The sequence below is a fragment of the Kwoniella pini genome, chromosome 1 (genome assembly GCF_000512605.2).
Source record: "Kwoniella pini CBS 10737 chromosome 1, complete sequence".
Lineage (NCBI taxonomy): Eukaryota > Fungi > Basidiomycota > Tremellomycetes > Tremellales > Cryptococcaceae > Kwoniella > Kwoniella pini.
Genome location: NC_091716.1, coordinates 1,518,630 through 1,537,371, shown reverse-complemented (window position 1 = coordinate 1,537,371; position 18,742 = coordinate 1,518,630). Strand labels below are relative to the sequence as shown.

The 18,742-nt window shown below is 41.5% G+C and overlaps 4 protein-coding genes across 4 annotated transcripts; 3 read left to right on the top strand and 1 right to left on the bottom strand.

Annotated features, from left to right (window-relative positions):
* Positions 1–402: 402 nt before the first annotated feature.
* I206_100595 (uncharacterized protein) lies at positions 403–2,183 on the bottom strand (the record flags this gene model as incomplete). Its single annotated transcript, XM_019152508.1, has 5 exons — positions 403–543; positions 621–851; positions 916–1,006; positions 1,080–1,657; positions 1,728–2,183. The coding sequence occupies 5 exons, from the start codon at positions 2,181–2,183 to the stop codon at positions 403–405; spliced, it is 1,497 nt and encodes a 498-aa protein (XP_019014646.1).
* A 1,032-nt stretch (positions 2,184–3,215) lies between these two features.
* On the top strand, positions 3,216–5,628 carry I206_100594 (uncharacterized protein; the record flags this gene model as incomplete). Its single annotated transcript, XM_019152509.1, has 5 exons — positions 3,216–3,489; positions 3,594–3,705; positions 3,764–3,880; positions 3,940–4,044; positions 4,116–5,628. 5 exons carry the CDS (start codon positions 3,216–3,218, stop codon positions 5,626–5,628), a joined length of 2,121 nt encoding a protein of 706 aa, XP_019014647.1.
* A 487-nt stretch (positions 5,629–6,115) lies between these two features.
* I206_100593 (pre-mRNA-splicing factor CEF1) lies at positions 6,116–9,071 on the top strand (the record flags this gene model as incomplete). Its single annotated transcript, XM_019152510.1, has 7 exons — positions 6,116–6,118; positions 6,197–6,280; positions 6,345–6,452; positions 6,516–6,943; positions 7,003–7,036; positions 7,105–8,901; positions 8,967–9,071. The coding sequence occupies 7 exons, from the start codon at positions 6,116–6,118 to the stop codon at positions 9,069–9,071; spliced, it is 2,559 nt and encodes an 852-aa protein (XP_019014648.1).
* Positions 9,072–15,146: 6,075 nt separating this feature from the next.
* On the top strand, positions 15,147–17,476 carry I206_100592 (uncharacterized protein; the record flags this gene model as incomplete). Its single annotated transcript, XM_019152511.1, has 4 exons — positions 15,147–15,525; positions 15,587–15,984; positions 16,046–16,786; positions 16,847–17,476. 4 exons carry the CDS (start codon positions 15,147–15,149, stop codon positions 17,474–17,476), a joined length of 2,148 nt encoding a protein of 715 aa, XP_019014649.1.
* Between the last annotated feature and the right edge of the window lie 1,266 nt (positions 17,477–18,742).

Sequence of the window (18,742 nt, the reverse complement as noted above, 5' to 3'; positions counted from 1 at the left end):
AATGTACTCGATGATTGTATGGTGTAGACACATTCGATCGAAGGCCCAGACCACCTTAGAATTGGTCACACACCAAAGGAAGTTTGATCAATAACAATTTAAAGGTATGCTACGCTTGGCAGCAGGGATCGTCCATTGTGGTCAAAGGAAATCCGACTGATTGCCATAATATGAAACGTGCTTTTCGCTATAGGGTCTCCGGACATACATGATGCTATCTAAAGCCACTGAATTGTGTTGACTTGACAACCGGACAAACAGATGAAATCCTTTTAGCTTTCGATGCTTAGTGATCATGAAAAACTTCAAGACCGCAGAACTCGATACGAGCTGCATACTGCATCCAAGCCAAAACTACGACTTGCATCACACTTAGTCCAGCTAATGTGATACTTCGATGCGCTATAAGATAGATCCCACATCTACTCTATGTCCTAAACCAACCTGGATCTGATTATCATTCGCGTTGGATCCATACGATAAAACAACATAATGATTCTTCATAAACATATCACCTAATACTGTAAAATTCTCCATACCGCTCTATGAACGCAGAAGCGAGTGAAGTTAGATTGCTGCGTGTACGAGCTTGCTTGCACACATAAGGCGGGAAAGCTTACCTGTACACCAGATACACACATTCCATTGTATTGATTACTTGTTTTCCAAGCAAGATCAGCTATTGGAACACCAAACTTATTGCCTGAAATAGTAAAGAAAATGTTCCCAGTGGCAGGATAGGAAGTGGTACATGGGATATACCAGATGGATGATTTAGGATCTTGCCATGATCCCTTGATTTGAGCGTGGATTGACGATGCAGCTTTATTTGATGTAATGATCAATGTAGTCTAATCAAATTCGAGACAGTCAACCAGACGATCTCGTTGACTGATATCATATGAGACTGCTCACTCCGGTATCGATGATAGCTCTTCGAGGTGTTGTATTATCTTGCGATAGAACGGAATCAGATCCTACTGAGATGTCATCCATTGATATACCCCTACAAAGCAAATTGACCGATTAGATCTCAATTGATACGCATCGTGCCAGAGTCGACTGGAAGCTTAACTTACCAGTAATTCTGACTTTGGACATCAACCCAGGTCAGGCCTTGTCTACCGCCTATTAAATAACTTTCCTCTATACCTCCGAATGTATATTGTCCTTTTCCTTCTTGATATACCGTGCCCTGATATTGTTGACCTTTTTGAAGACGTATACTAAGTAGGTTTTCGGTTAAAGCATTTGACTTGACCAATTTCGAAAATAATGTGGATCCCTGCTTAATAGTTGACATTCCATCTAAACCTAATCCCATTACACCAGATCTTTGAGAAAGCTTAAAATCACTCCCACCAATTAGTGTTGCAATAGCAAAATCCAATGAGGTTGATAATTGCTGTCGTCCTTGACCAAAAGATATAATATCATTGGAGGTATATCCTAAAGCACCTGATCCATCCGCATATAAAAATTTCCAATCATCGGATATATTCTTGTATGTATTTGATCGAGTAGGTTCATAATATGTATGATTTGCTAAATTGCATGTCATACAATTGGGACCAAAAACAAATAAGTCACTCGATCCTGTATCTGGAAGTACTGGTATAGATTGTGGTGGTGTACCAATTGAAATATAGGTAAACCACTAAATTATATCGTTTGTTTCTGATTAACTGGAAAAATCATTCGGAACAAATATAAGGAATCAGACTTACTTCTGTATCACCTCTTTCACCACGAGCAATATTATCAGCATCTCCCCAATTAATCAAATCTGATAAATCAGTATTAATGTTTAAATTAATCAGAGCTTTTGATTGACTTTTATCTAAAGAGGAAGGAGTATTTCCAGATCCTCCAAAATTCAATCCTAAATTCAATAAACCTAATTCTAATCCCAATAATCTCTTCTCATGTTCCTTTCCGAGGTCAGACACAGCGAGAGCTCTTGATCTTCTTTCATCTTTCTTTCGTAATCCTAATACACTCAAATCTAATCCTAAATTCACTTTAATAGGTCCTATTTTTATACCCCATGAGTTTAATTGTTGAGAAACAATTAATTCTCCTGAAAGTAAATTGAATGATGAATCAGATAGGATAGGTAACGTTATTTGAGCATGTACTAGACATGTAAACGATACTATAAGTATGATCAGTTGTGGGAACATCGTTATTTCGTCTACTAGTAAGCAATAGAATTATTCGTGAATTCTTGATTTCTGAAATCACGTCAATATTATATGTAGTACCTCTCATCCTGTCTATGCTACTTAGCTGAGACGAGTGCCATGATAAATCTTAGCAGACCTCCCATTCGAATTTCAATGGGAATGCTAACGGTTATGGTAAATTCTAAAATCGACCAGACAGTCGAGGTATCAGTCAAGGAAACGCCCCGAATTGAACAGTTTCGCATGTATCAGTGTACAGTTGACTTCTCCGATGATTTCGCAATACACAGGCGTGTAATTGTTTGAATCAGCAATCGCCGGTGTAACAGAAGCTGCGTTGAGAATTAAGCTTCAAGAACGCAGCGAAAGCTTGATGAAGCAGTATTCAAGCAATAACCATTTACTATGGTGCGCCTGCCATATCGCCTCAATGTGTTGTATGTAGATTGATCACGCAAGCTGAGAGTGTACACAGGCTGTACAAACAGGAATTGAGGAGCATCATGAGGAGCATCAAATAGCTTATCATCTTGATATAAGTGTACCAAAACAATGATGGAATCGCGTGGGCATTATTACCCGATTGACTCTGCTCAATCGAAATGTAACAGATTATCCTTTCAGCAAAGGTGGTCAATCGATAAATCGCAGAAGTATTCCTTTAAATTGTACTGTATATCGCACCCAGTATCATTCTAGTGGATTGGAAGAGAACCTTGCCTTGATTCCTCTATAAATACCATAGCAAATAAAAGACAACTCGTTAAGAAGAGTACAAAAGAGAAAAACAAAAGAGATAAACGAGAAAGAGACGCGTTTTATATAACCAGGGCAAATTATTAATTCTTCACCGTACCAATTTTGATTGTCAACAATAACCCTGAATTTCAATATCACACGTCCACTATAAACCCCTTCGAAACTAATTTATCATAATTCATTCAACATTAGAATTAATCAACATTAACTCATTGATACAACTTCTGAACGTACTGGGATAACGCGAATGCAAGATCAAATTTATGTAAGATGAAATCACTTAGAAGATCATTGAACAATAACAATAATAATCAAAACAATTCTTCTTCCTCTTCTTCCTCTCCTGCACCTTCACCTCCTCTTCCAATTGGTAACAATGCACAACAATACCCGTTAGGAAGACCAAGTCAAAAAGTAGCACCACCTCAGAAAGTTATAAAAGCTTTACAATCTCATCGAAGTACGAATCCACAGGAATTGAGCTATACTAAAGGGGATTTTTGGTATGTTACTGGAGAGAGAAATGAATGGTTTGAAGCTCTAAGTGAGTGCATAATTGGTCCGAGAATCCAGTCTACAATCGAGATCACAGTTGAGGGACTCTTCCAGGTAGGACGGAACTTCGTGCTGATTTGAGTGTATGACTAGACCCTTTGACTGGATCGAGAGGATTAGTACCTAAAGCGGATTTCGAGGAATTTATCAAAGGTGGAAGGCATCCATCCGGACAGAAATCGATAGATCAAGGCAACTCGGGAAGGTCAGCTACCTGAATGACCTAGATTCTCAAGACGGACTGCTGATCAAACTTTACATAGACCATATACACCATCCCAAGGCCATCTCTCGCATACCAGCGATCCCCGTTCTCCCCCTGGAACCAATATCTCTCCCCCTCTTTCAGCTGAGAGTGCACGATCGAAGCCTAAAGCTCCGTAGGTCTCCAACCCAATGTCGTGTACTGAATGATAGCTAACTCATGCTCGTCAATCAGGGTGTACGCTATCGTGCAGTATGACTTCCACGCGGAGAGACCGGACGAGCTGGATGCTAAGAAAGGGGAACCAATCGTAGTAATCGCTCAGAGCAATCATGAATGGTATGTTGTCCTTCTGGCGGGGGGCCAGGTTTGAACTGTCAAGCTGACAACATTCACTTCTTCCACGTTAGGTTTGTCGCCAAACCCATTGGTCGACTTGGCGGGCCAGGGCTCATTCCTGTGACTTTTGTCGAGATACGTGATCCAGTAACAGGGAAACCAGTGGATATGAACCCGAATATGGTCCCCGCAGTAGAAGAATGGAAAAAGGCTACAGCGGATTATAAGGCAGCTGCTATTCCATTAGGTCGATTCGATATAACACCTGAACAAGCTGTCACAAATTCACCTTATGCTCCAGCTCAAACATCCAGTGCGGCAAACTCTCAAAGTTCATTACCGCGAACAGGCTCCACAAGTTCTGTAAATCAAATGACGAATCCGAATGGTAGAATAAGTCAAGGTACTCGACACACATCCAACCCTGCTTCTCAAAAACCCTCAGAACCGATATATAAACCAGAGCAAGATCTCATGTTTCCACCCGGAGAACTTACTTCACTTGGTGTTCCGTCTTTCCACAACGAATCCGGTAATTACTGGTTCCGACTGCATGTCAACTTCGTGCCAGACGAACCAACAACTCCAGCGTATACATTGAGTTTGTATAGGACATATGAGGATTTCTACGATTTCCAAATTAGCTTATTAGATACTTTCCCTTACGAAGCTGGACGTTCAACTAGACCTGGAGAAGAAGATCAATCTCCGCCAGAAAGGATATTACCATTCATGCCTGGACCTGTAGACGATGAAATAGATGATGAATTGACCGAATATCGAAGAGAGGAATTAGACGCTTATGTCAGAGCTTTGATCGATCTGCGGTCTAGACAAGCTGGGTATATCCTTCGCCATGAATTGATTCGAACGTTCTTCGCTGCCAAGTACGGGGACTATTGCGAAGAGATACCCAGAGAAGACGTTATTGGCGAACTGGAAGAACGTTTAGCAGAGGTACAAGTTTCGGAAACCACAGCTCAACCAAGCCATCAAAGAGGTTTATCAGCGGACAACAACCCAAACAATCATAGTAGATCTCAATCCTCCCTATCTAGGCATTCGCAGAATCAGTTGTCTATAAGTCAACAGAATCTGCAGCAAGACCGATATTCACCTCAACCATATTTACCGGGTCATCAATCTGCTAATAGAAGTATATCCTCAAGAGGTCCTTCACCACTACCTCCCATAGACACTTCTTCAACTAGTCGACCGCCATCGAATGGAGGTGGGGCCACAAGTCAGAATTGGAACAGCGGTTCAGGACCTTTATCTGCGAATTCTTCAAGTATGCAACCTACGCCTAATTCAGCTGGCGGACAACCTCCTTATATTAAAATTAAGATATATGATCGAGCAACAGATGATCTAATTGCTATTCGAGTACACCCATCAGTATCACATTCGGAACTTTTCGAGAAAGTCAGAGCTAGATTAGGACCAAATATCTCATTGTTACGATATAGGTCGTCAATGGATGGTGGTAATGGTAATTCGGGTTATAGGGAATTGAAGGATGATCAAGAATTAAGGGACTGGATGAGAGCAGAAGATCAAAAACTGGTCCTGTATGCTGAATAAGGCGTGGGTGACAAATTACCTCTGGATCTCTCGAGCTTTAGGTCAGGATGGGACTAGCGCAACTTGAACAGATCGGGCACAAGAAATAGATTGGGCGAATTGGAAAAGAAGGACGGGATACGGACAGGATATAATGGTAAATATCGTCCATAGTAGTAGTAGAGACTTCGATCAGCTTGGGCCTATCTATTGCATGTAAAGCATGAAAATAGCGTTGCAATCAGTTATAAGATTGAAGACACATATAATGAGGCCAAGCATTGAGTGTATGTATGACCTGTAAACAGGGTTGGAAGAGTGCCACTTTGATCATATACCGTAAATTACCGACTTGGCTCATTGCGTACAGTGAACGATTATACGCGGTGATGCTATTACTTATTCATGTTGTGACTTTCAACACAATAAATGACATCTTCATTCTACGCAGAAAGCAAATCAAGCATAACTGAAGTAGGCCTGATAGCGGTCCTGACAGGCCTTCAAAATGGTAAGTTGCTTGAAAAATAATCTGCTGTCCTTCTCCGCTAGCAGCTCTATGATCATCGCTAATCTGGCGGCAATTTAGGTACGAATCATCATCAAAGGTGGTGTTTGGAGAAATACGGAGGATGAAATTTTGAAAGCTGCAATCTCAAAGTACGGAAAGAATGTGAGTGAGAGTATTTCAGAATGCTGTCTACAGAGAGACTAATCGTTACTGCAATGATCATTAGCAATGGGCACGTATATCGTCCTTGTTAGTTCGTAAAACACCTAAACAATGTAAAGCAAGATGGTATGAATGGTTAGATCCTTCTATCAAAAAGGTCGAGTGGTCAAAGGTAAGCTGGGCTGAAATTGTTGCTTCCCAATGAGAATCAAAGCTTATCGCTGTACATGTATAGACCGAAGATGAAAAGTTATTACATCTTGCCAAATTAATGCCTACACAATGGCGTACAATAGCACCTATAGTAGGAAGAACAGCTACACAATGTTTAGAAAGATATCAAAAATTATTAGATGATGCAGAAGCAAAAGATAATGAAGAATTAGGTTTAGGTTCAGGAGAAAATGTAGAAGCTAGACCTGCTGCAGATGTTAGAGGATTAAAACCTGGTGAAATTGATACAGATCCTGAAACTAGAGCTGCAAGACCTGATCCAATAGATATGGATGATGATGAAAAAGAAATGTTATCTGAAGCTAGAGCTAGATTAGCAAATACTCAAGGTAAAAAAGCTAAGAGGAAAGCAAGAGAAAGACAATTAGAAGAAGCTAGACGATTGGCTTTCTTACAAAAGAAGAGAGAATTAAAAGCTGCCGGCATAAAGTGAGTCCATTTGTTACCTGAATAATCTGGAGCTTGACTGACAGAGTACTTTCTCATAGTTTGCGGCCGAAGAAGAAAAAGAATGGAATGGATGTGAGTATAAATATCATCTGAAGGACTATTCCTGCGAAGCGAAGTTAGCTAATGCAGTGAATTCGCAGTATAATGCCGATATCCCATTTGAGAAACAGCCTGCACCTGGATTTTATGATGTAGCAGAGGAGAACGCTAAAGTGTATGCAGCTCCGGTTGGACAATCGCTTAGAGCTCTGGAAGGAAAGAGGAAGCAGGAGTTGGAGGAATTAGAGGATAAGAAGAAGCGACAAAAGGGCAATGACGGAAAGAGCAATCAGACTGCTCAATTTGTCCAAGCGAGAGAAGCTCAGATCAAAAAGTTGAAGGAACAAGAACAGATCATTAGGAGGAGGAAGCTCAACTTACCTATGCCTCAAGTAGGAGAACAAGAATTGGAGGATATAGTCAAGATCGGTCAAGCCGGTGAATTAGCTAGAGAATTGGTTGGCGGCGAGGGATCTGGAAGTAAAGCTACCGAAGGGTTGTTAGGAGAATATCAAACTCTGAGTCAGGCAAGGACTGCCAGGACACCGAGAACAGCACCGCAGGAGGACAATGTTTTGGCTGAAGCTCGAAATCTGCGGAACATGATTAACGCTCAAACACCTTTGCTCGGTGATGAGAATACCCCTTTCCATGGTGCCGATGCCGACGTTGGCACTGGTTTCGAGGGTGCGACTCCCCGACGCGGCACTGCTCCTACACCTAATCCTCTTGCCACTCCAGCTCGCGGCGGAGTCATGGCGACCCCTCGAACGGTCGGCGGAGTTGGCGCTACACCTTCGCGAACACCTCGAGACAATCTCAGCATCAACGATGGCGATTCAATCTACAGTGCGACTCCTCGAGATGAGAAACGACGCTTAGCTGAAGCTCGTCGAGTGCTAAAAGCCGGGTTCGAAGCTCTGCCCAAACCTGAAAACAACTTCGAGCTTGCTGAAACCGAAGAGGACGAGGAAGAGGAAGAAGAAGCTGTGCCACTGTCAGAAGAAGACGCTGCCGAACGAGATAGAAGGCTCAAAGCCGCTCGCGAATTAGAGGAACGTTTGGAGCTGGAAAGAAGAAGTTTAGTGGTCAAGAAGAGTTTACCTCGGCCTATCAACGTCAACACGTACAAGATTCTCGAAGAGCTCAATGCCGTTGAAGTGGACGCCGATTCAGTCATGGCTGCCGCATTCAGAATGGTAAACCTCGAAGTTGCCATGCTGATGAAGCATGACTCTATCGCTCATCCTTTACCTGGAACTTCGACACCGGGTGGTACAGCTTCAGATTACGATATGCCAGAAGATGATTTCGTTTCTGCGGCTAAACGAGCTATTCATGATGAATTGGCAGGCACGTTGGGTTTACCAGGCGCATCGGACGAGCAACTCAAATTAGCTATCGGATCAAGTTTAACGGACGATGGGGAAGTAGATTTCGAGCAAATCTTCGCTACAAGTTGGTCATCTCAAGAATTCCAAAATGAGTTGATATATTCACCTACATCAAGAAAATACGTTGAAAAATCGACTTTATCGCCAGAAGAATTGAAAGAATGCTATATCGCTTCTGTTGCAACAACGAAGGAGAAAATCATAAATGAAGCTACCAAAGCTTCTAAAGCTGAAAAGAAGTTAGGCAAACAACTAGGTGGATATCAAGCGATTAACATCAAACATAAGAAACAAATTATGGAATTGATGGAAGAGATCCAACAATCCCAAAGAGATTTGGAAACTTTCAATATGCTTAGAACGCTTGAAGAAGCTTCTGCACCTGCAAGATTGGAGAAGATAAAAGAGGAAGTAGAAGTTCTTGAGAGGAAAGAAAGGGATTTACAGGCTAGATATGCTGAGCTCAACGATGAGCGAAGAGAGAGGATAAGTAAGATTGAACAGGTAAGTCTTGGTCAATATCTTGAATAATCGCTTGACCATTCACTAATGCTGTATTGATTTTATAGCTTGAAGAAGATAAACTCGTGTTTGAAGCTCAAGCTGCTCTGGTTGCACAAGGTGGTGGTGAAGAAGAAATTGATGCGGGAGATGTTCAGATGAATGGGGATTAGTCGAATGAAGTTACGCCAAGTCTCCTTACATAGCATAATAATGCATTGTTGTCATTCGACTTTAGGATGATCAGCCGGTCTAACGAGTCTTCCAAACATTTGACAAAAATCTTGAGAACAGTGACACGCAATTATGGGACTGCAATATCGACGCCAAAAAAGGGATATTGGCCCAATATTCTAAGTGTTGAGCATCATACTTCCCCATTGGAAACCGATTGAGTGGAACCTGTCGGTCATGCGATCCTCCTCATCAATCATGGCCACGAGTTAGTTATGAGATATTGGCGACTTCAACGAGCTGAGCCACGAAAGTCTCTTCCTTTCTCAAGTTTTCTGGCTTCCGCCACCCGAAAGTATCGTAAGCCTTGGCGGACTCGTCGAGTTACGTCAATTCATATCTTCGTATGTACTCCTGCCTATCGAGCAAAAGCCTAACGTAAGAATGCAGCAAGGAGACCGATCAGTCGTCAACCCGGTCGTTACTAAAGATATTCCCACATTGAAATTATATCCTCACTTCAGCAGCCCAGGCTAAAAGCACTTGTATGAGGGTATGGCACTGCTTTCCAACAGCTACACTTGGAATTACAAAGTAGCAGTTCCTGTCACAGGATGCGGTCCGATCAAGAGGTCCGAACGTAGCCAATAATAGATTCTGTTAATGCAAAAAGAGGTACCGAGAGTCGAGATCATATCGCCTCTTGAAATTTCCCTTAGGCAGGGTTTTTGCCTTTTCCATGACCCGCAAATGATGACCCTTTAACGCTTGTTTAATCGTTTGTGGAGCGACAATACGGATCCAAACTCCAGGATACTGATCATGAAGGTGAAACGGTTGTTGAACATACGCATATCAATCAACGTATCCTCTTTTCTTGGTTGTCTGTGTAAAGAGTCCAATAGCTACATTTTCTCACGTTACAGTATTTTTACTGATTATTTCTCCGCAAAGCTGTGAAATTTTTAACACCATGTTGAAACGAATCATCTCAACTCTGACTGATGACCATAGGAATAGCCCAAAAAATATTCCCGCAGACACAAAAGCGATGATACGTTGACGGCGCGTTGCAAGGTATTATAGCGTTATTTTGGGAAGTTTTAAAAAGAAAAATGACATAAATGAGATTTTCAGGGAAAGTGTGATTTGAACGGGATTATGAGACCATTCAGAACTTAATCGCGCTTTGACACATGTTTTGGGTTTTTGGAATGGTTTTTTTTCTCCGATAACAAGGAAATAAGCTTTTTCTTCATGTATTTAATTCTATTATGTGATCCTTTCATCTCGGTCAAGTCCAAGATGATCACCCGCGGTTCAAATTGTATTTCAAACGTATAACGGTAATTACTAATTTCTTTTATGGGATAAGATGTAACTCCAAGTCCCGTGATCAATTCTGTTAATCCCTTAGATCAGTTATTTTACGCTTGATCATCTATTCGGACAGGGGGGATTGATCTATATGAACATACACCGATTTGAATTTTAATCGTGGCGTTTAGTAGATATCGCATAGAGAATTACGATCTTAATCATCCTCTTGTCTCACACATAATGGCGTTCCTGCGTTGGTCAGTGTTCTACAAATCTGATCTCGCTTTCTTCAACTTGATCGCTGTCGTTCTTGTGCGGGTGTACAGTGTCACTTGGCAAAAGCCCGTCAGCCCGTCAGCGTAGTCTTGGCGTGTCTTTCCCAACACTGCGCTGCGTTATGATCTGACGGGACATACTAAGAAGCGATGAAAAGACAAACGGGGATGCTTGATCTGCGCCACGTAAATCTCTTATTAGGAACCGGTGACTGATTGACCAGGCTCGGAGGGCCACAGAAGGGTTGTTAAATATGATTAGCCATCTCATTCCAAATCCGATTTGTTCATCCCTTGAATACATGCAGTAAGACAGACGACGTTGATCTTATACTAGAGCTGCGGGTCAATGTTTCTTGTGCATCGATTTCACTTGGATCACGAGACCGAGCATAATGCTCTTGAGAGTACGATATTCAGGAATGCGTAGATCGTTTCTTAAATAGTTGGAGCTGTTCCAAATTCGAGGTTGCCTAAATGCACCCTAAATAGGGCTAGTAATTGATCTAGATTCGATATATTAGTTTTGGTTTAACCCTATCAAAAAAGACTCATTTGTTCAAGTGACCATGAGTTAAAACGGTATAACGTAGCGAGTGTTCCTGAATTTCATGCAACCTTTTACGCGCGATTCTGATCAAATCAATGGAGTTGTTCACCCAAAAATCATTCTCCAAACACAAAATGCATTGCCCGATCGACTTCATCCGAACCTATGGGTTAGAATTCAGGGGTATGACTTATGATTGGTGGAAATAAGGGAAATCTAACTGTAATTAACTTTTTGATTGGGGTTCTGATCTAGAAAGAAGGTACGGAGGCGTCATCGTCAACGTCAACGTCGTCTTCACCAACTTGATAAAACTGAAAATATGAATCTCTCTTTTTTTGGTCCCCTCATCGGGTCCTGACGATGTCCAAAGCCCTCTTCATCCCTCCGAAGTTCCTGGACATCCTGACAAAAACTATGTGATTCCCCTTGTACAAAATTGTCCGCAACATACAAGCGGTTTTCTTGCATGGCTGCAAAAAGGATTATTAGAGTACCATAACGAGGCTGATGCTATGCAATCCGCAGCAAGATCCAGTACTTGGATACAGTTTGCGACAAAGGCCAGACAAAAAGGGATACAGATGTCTTGCAATATACCCACCTATGAACTGCACATCTTCGCAGTTCGCGATAATGCCGAGATAACCTTTGGGGCCGGAGTAGTCAGTTATCGTGACACTTGTAACCGTTGATAGGTGATTGCGGAATGTGCCTCCAAAAGGCTATGGAACGATGGGAAGTAGGTCATAAGGGTAACCCTCTTGGCTTTGATTAACGGAGACAAAAGACAAAACGACAGAATAAAATACACCAGGAATACACTTTTTTACCCCACTCCGCATTTACCTTGTAAAAGGGCAAACAGTATTAGATCCCAATCGAAAAGGAGAATAGAATATTAAATCTCCGAAATCTCTTTCCCGTCAGATTCAGGGGCATTTTTACTATTCCCATGCAACTCCTATCTGACCTATCTGCCGTTTTAAAGGGGAATCAACAGAAGAGTAACAAATGACAAAAGATCTCTTCTTTTTCAGTTTGGCGGAATTTTTTACCCTTGACCTGATTAACGTTAGTACAAAGGCTACGTTAACGTTACGCTATACCCTAAGCCATGATGATTATCGTCACAAAGTTTGAGTGGCAAACTAAAAATCAAAATTTCTACTAGACCATCTTGCTGGAATGTGAATGCTTTTGACGATATCATGTATTATGCACTATAGGTAGTTATGATCTGAATTATTCAATGATTTGATCTCTCTGTTAAGTTTTGGTTGACCGTCTCATCGCCTTACCTCCTTGTATATATTCCGTCAACTCTTTGTTAATACAAAACAGAAGAGCTCCTAAAGAAAGGTTATTCTGCGGGGCCCGTGTGATAAGAAGGGAACGAACACCGCAACACTCCTAAAGGTTTAGAAATCCTTTTGTTCACAATCACGCAGGTTTTAGAACAATAAACAAGGCCTACCAAGTCAAATGCATGTGAATGTGGAGTCAACAATCGGCGCAAACTCTTAGATCTGGAATCTCTCATTGTGCTTGATCATTGCTTAACCTTTGTTCAGTTGTAAAGCATCAACCACCCTTTCACCCCTGTTACGACACAGCTTTAATTCGATAATAACGTTTAGTTTGATTATCACCGGATCAGTAAACATCCTTTCACACCGACTCGCTCTGCTTTCACATTGACTACAATTTGACTGCGAAGGAACCAAATTGGCGTTATTTCACGCATCATCACAATCAGGACAGATATATCTAGATTGAATAGAAAAGGTGTTCAAATATGTAAGTGCTTCTTCGCTTTACACATCATAGCTTCTTTTCTTTTGTTCGAACCAGGCGAAATTTCGTTATTGGGGTCAAGCTTGGATACATCTTGAAAATTGAGAATTGACCATCTTCAATATTATAATTCAAACTGATTATTTTTCACTAAGATAGATTGTAACATCCTTTTTACATTTCGGAAATTCCCCTTGAATCAGTTGCGCTCTCACGGGCTTCATGAAAAACTGACATAACATACATCCCTTTACGAAAAAGATATCACCCCATCCTTCCCTTGTATACTCGCTCCTCTAAACTCAATTTCGTAAAATCGCAATTGAATATCGAAATTTCGTTATCGCTTCTTCTCACATCATCGAGACCAATCTCTTTATACTCGGTCACATTTCCGCGGAAATAGGAAGTAGGAGTACTGTATATATAAGACGGTCAATCGGTCTAGGACAACCCTTACGCCCATATCAAATACACATATTCTTCTCGACTTTGTCCGCTTGATTCGGCTTCGGAGAATTGCATTTATATTCATTGGTTGTCAAGGAGATAAGGACTCTGTCAATTCTCGTATAAGGAACGCCACCCATTCAGTCCCCAATAAAGAATAAAAAGCTTCCCTCTCCTTCACAAGAACCGAGACATCTCACACACCTCTCACCCACTTTAACATTACCAAGGCACCGACCATCAAAATCATAATATACACGGTCCGACTTTTCGGTCCCAATATCAAAGTATTATCGGCCCTGTCAGTGCTGTTGGTCATTACTCAACGTGGCCTAGATCGGACGCACGGTGGTACATTAGGTGCATTTCGTTCTTGTGTGGATCAACATCCATCTCAATTGAATGGATAGACTGAAAGGGATTTTCACCGGAAGGAACCATCGAAACGAAATCAATTATTGGGTTTAGTCTTGTTTCATCATCAACATCAGACCATCAAAATACCAATATCGAGACACATTGATCACTGCTTCCGATCAAACACCTCTTAGATCTATTTGATTGATTGGTTTCCTTCATCAGCATCATCATCACTCAACTTTATACTTGTGATACCCCCATTTCTGTCGCGACCTAAACGGCGCTACAGCCTCACTTCGTATCCCTTTTCGAAGCGTCAACAAGAACCTTCCTTCTCAACATCAGATTAGCAGCAAAACGCTACAACCGTTGGATCTTGATAACCGAATTCATATAAATACTATTCGACTCACGGGCGAAAGCTTTCTTCTTTCATTTTTTTTCACTGCCAGGAATATATACTATTTGCAATTTTGCGGCAAAGTATCATAGTCAGCTGAAACCTCAAAGTCTCTAATCGGACAAGTCGCTATCGTCACAGTAGATCAACGGAACAAGTGGTGAGTAAGATAAGGTCGTTACTAGCGTTTTTTTGCCCCCAGTCGTTCTTGAAATCTTTCTTTCCCATTCACCTATTCAATGGGTCACCATGAAGAGCAGATATCTGAAGAAAAAGAAAAATAGGGTAAAACTTGTGATACATGTTTCTTCCCGACGGGAGTCGTACATAATCTAATTCATTCCCTTAGATTTGGAACATGTTCATGTCACTCATTTCCTTAACTTTATCTCATCTTCTTATCGAAAGTTCTAAATCATCGAGTACAATCACTTTTCCATTCATCCTTCTGACAAATCGTTCAGTTTTGATTATATACATCACGAGATCATCATATGCTGATTCATCATGAAATCCTCGATCAGATACACGCGCATTGTCAAGCTTCTACCTTTCTCCTTCAGAAGTCCACCTCGTCCAACCTTCATCGAGATTTCTCTGATTGGAAGCTCATGCGCATCGCCCTTCCCCTTTCCCTTACCTTACATTAGCTTCAGTTACCCTCTTAAGGATCAAAGTACGACTTTTTGGCCTGGAATTACCTTCTAGAATATCTCAGTCCCACGACACATTCGTTTGACCTGTGTACTTCCAGATCGAATATCCTTATTCGACAGGATCCGAACATTTAACATTCTACCATCGAGAAGAATCCGAACCCTTGCCACTGGATTGGACATATATGGATATCACGATACATCGCTTTTCTGGTCTTTGTTCAACTATCATTTATAAACAGGTCAAAGCTTAGTGACATTTCCTGATGTGTGTCGATTATCGAAATTGTTTTCCTTCTTCTTCACGGCTCACTTTTTCTTCGACTTCCACCCCTCCGACGTTACATTACGATCAATTTTCGATCAACGACGGAACGATAAGCGAACAAGAGACTATCCTCGAGTCACCCTCGGACGCATTTCCCAACTACAACAATCCTCATCAATTTGTATACAATCAAGATATATTTCCCATATCAGCCAAGAAGTTAGGCAAAAGACCTGCCTCACCTACTTTAGTAACTCCTGCTTTATCACCTTCGCAGATACCGTCAAAGAAGAAGAACAAGATGGATATGAATATGGCTAAAGCTGGCTCAATCGCTGCTCAATCAGCATTCCAGACACCTTTAGCGACTTATACCGGTGAGTAGGAGCCTTTCACGCGAACCACCTAATGCCAAAGCTGACGTGTGATACAATATAGCTCAAATGGTAGTATGGTTATGGTTTGGTGACTTTGTCTCAACAATGGAACAACAACCCCCTTCACCATTATCGCAAACACACATATCGAATGATCCCTTCGATGCTCACCATGCAACTTCATCGCCTATCTCAGGTTTGATGGTCCAACCTTCAAAAGAATTCAGTCAATTCGTATCACGAATGCTCACTGTCACTTCAGTATCGCATAGCGTGACAATCGTAGCGCTGTTGTATATCTATAGATTGAAGATGAGGAATGGATTTTTCTCCACTCCGGGAAGCGAACAAAGGCCTTTCATCGCTGGATTGATGTTGGGAAACAAATACCTAGATGATAATACGTACACAAATGCTACTTGGGCAGAGTTGGCTGGGATGACGTTACCAGAAGTCAACGTAGGTCTTGATCACGCACTTCATGTCGCACCTGTTGCTAACGTTAGAACCCTTGTCGTAGAAAATGGAAAGTGAATTTCTTTCTGGCTTAGATTATCAGCTCGGAGTATCGGTCGAGGAATATACTAGATGGAAGAACCTTTTGGATGGATTCATGACCACAAGAGCACCGCACAGCGGTACAAGTAGACACCTTAGACAGGTATCAAACGCTAAATCGCCACTCACTACAACAACACCTATCACGCCATTTTCGATCCCTCAACCTGCAACGAATTATCGAGCTCGTTCTGCTTCCCCTCCTCGAATCGCTCCGCCTCCTATACATGCCATGAACTACGGTCTTCCTGCTGGATATGATCACACAAGGAAGCGATCGGCAGTTGACGCGTCTATGCACGATCCAACTACATCCGCTGCGATCTACGAATCACTTCGCTTCCCGACTCGTAAAGCCGCCTTCAATCAGCCTATACAGTCTGCTCAACATCTGCAGCCCAACCTTTCAGCTGTCCGAGCGAGACCGACTCCTCCTGCTCAACAAAGCTTTGGTGCTTCGACAGTGAGATCGAGCTCACTCAGTAGACAAGGAGGAAGAATGGGCCAAGATAATCAAATGTATGGTAGAAGGGGTTCAGCCGGGCACATATTTCCGACTCCAATTAATCATGTATCTCAACACGTCTCACCTATTGCAGTGGACATTCCCAACTTTACAGCCGGACCTACAGAATGGGATGGAGGTAGAGCATTGTTGGCCCCATATGAATGTCAACCACAGCCACATCTTGTGCCGCCTGAGGTGAGTCAGCTAGGGAATACATACGGGTTTGAGCACACAGCTGACAGATTGCGGTCGCAGCATCTGATGTTCTACTCACTCGCTGCGGGTACACACACTGGTATGGATGGTGCACCTCGTAAAGCGATCTTGTGCTATCAAGAACCAGATCATTTCCCTTACGCAGCGCAAACTATACCTTACTTATCAAATCCTTACCCTATCCCTTCAGCTTCAATGACGCCGACTCATCCATACGAAGACGTGAACATGTACGATGCAAATGTAAGCCCACAGACTGCTTTCCCTATCAACAACGTATATCAATATTCAGCAAATACGGCGCAAGGCTCTTCAATACAGTCTCAGCAACAGCAGCAGATGCCCTATGCTCGAGGTATTTTCGATAACAGATATTGGTCACCTACACATGTCATTCCAGAACCTGCTCAATTCGCAAATGCCGGTCCACCTGGATACTCTTACATACCAAACCCGATAGCGCAAGAATCAATCTATAAACCTGTGCCTTCTACTGTACCTCAAGCCGCTTCAGTTGGTTTAGGATTAGATACGAATATGGGAATGAACGTTGATGGTCAGATGGTGCATACTCCTAATGGAGTTGTATACCATGCACCTGAATCAATGTCGGGTCAATGGGGGTCAAGAAGTGAATGGTCAAGTCCACTGATTCCGAGATACAATTAAATTTTCTCTACTTTATAATTTTGACGAAACATTATTTACGATTATTATTTCACGTTAAATGGCAATACAAGAGTTTAGCTATTATGTTTGTGTGTAGCATAGATTTCACAACATCCAATCAAAGGGTGGATCATTTAGAATGATATTACGTATTTTAATTGGATTGGATCATATAGAACTATTCGTAAAATCAAACACGAGGATTCGCGGATTTTATCGTACTGTATGTAGGTATAGTGAATGAGCAGATTGAAAATATGAATATCAATATGATATGTCCATCTTTTGTGTTTGATTGTGTCATGCAGGTAACACTGTCAATCTATGGAAATAAATCGAGCAAGCTTTACAATATTGTATTATCATCATGGTGAAATGAATTGTTGATATTATCAAATATCGATCACATACCTTTTCCGGCGATATGAAACGCCTTTCTTGAGTTTAGTATTCTCATAACTACCGGGTTCAAGCTACAGTATAGATATTAGTCATCCTCTTTGAGCTTCTTGATCAATCAAAGGAAGTTTAAGCTACAAGCTATGACGTTTTTATCTTTCCTTTGTGAACGTTGATGGCGGATTGTTTGGTCCTATTTGATTTTGTACTTCTTGGATAACGAAACCCCTTTCTTATGGCTGTTGTCCGTGGATATATATAGCTGCTTGATGATGAAGAAAAAAGGGTATCTTGTTGAATTCTTCCCCATATACACTAAAATATACACAACTAAACACACAGATCGCCTCGACCTGTCATTATTACTGTACATCGCATTGACACAACTATCTATTCGATCATCATCTTATCGTTAACGTCATTTCATCATATTGGATTCATATATTAATTGCAATTACTAGTTCTTACTTCTACTCTTGGATCTTCTTGACGACTTGACTAGCAGACGATATACAATACGCTTGGAAAGGTTTGTACCAGACGAAACAGTTTAGATCGACCTCGACACGCTTACGAATATCAAGTTTGAAAACACTTCCGACTCTATTTTGACAAAACTTGGTATTCGAAACATCTTTCAAGAGATTTACTCTGAACACTTGGACTGATATCAACATGGACCCAATGTCTATGGCTATGATGGTACGTGCTCTCTCTCATAACTTTATACCTTTTTTTTGCCACTCATCCTGCAAATGTTTCACATTTTGGGTTCGTGGGATCTTATTCAGAGATGCGTAATACTTCGACGACTTGGTATCAATCTTATGCTATGGGAGGATTAGTTATTTCTCATTCGCTTCTGAT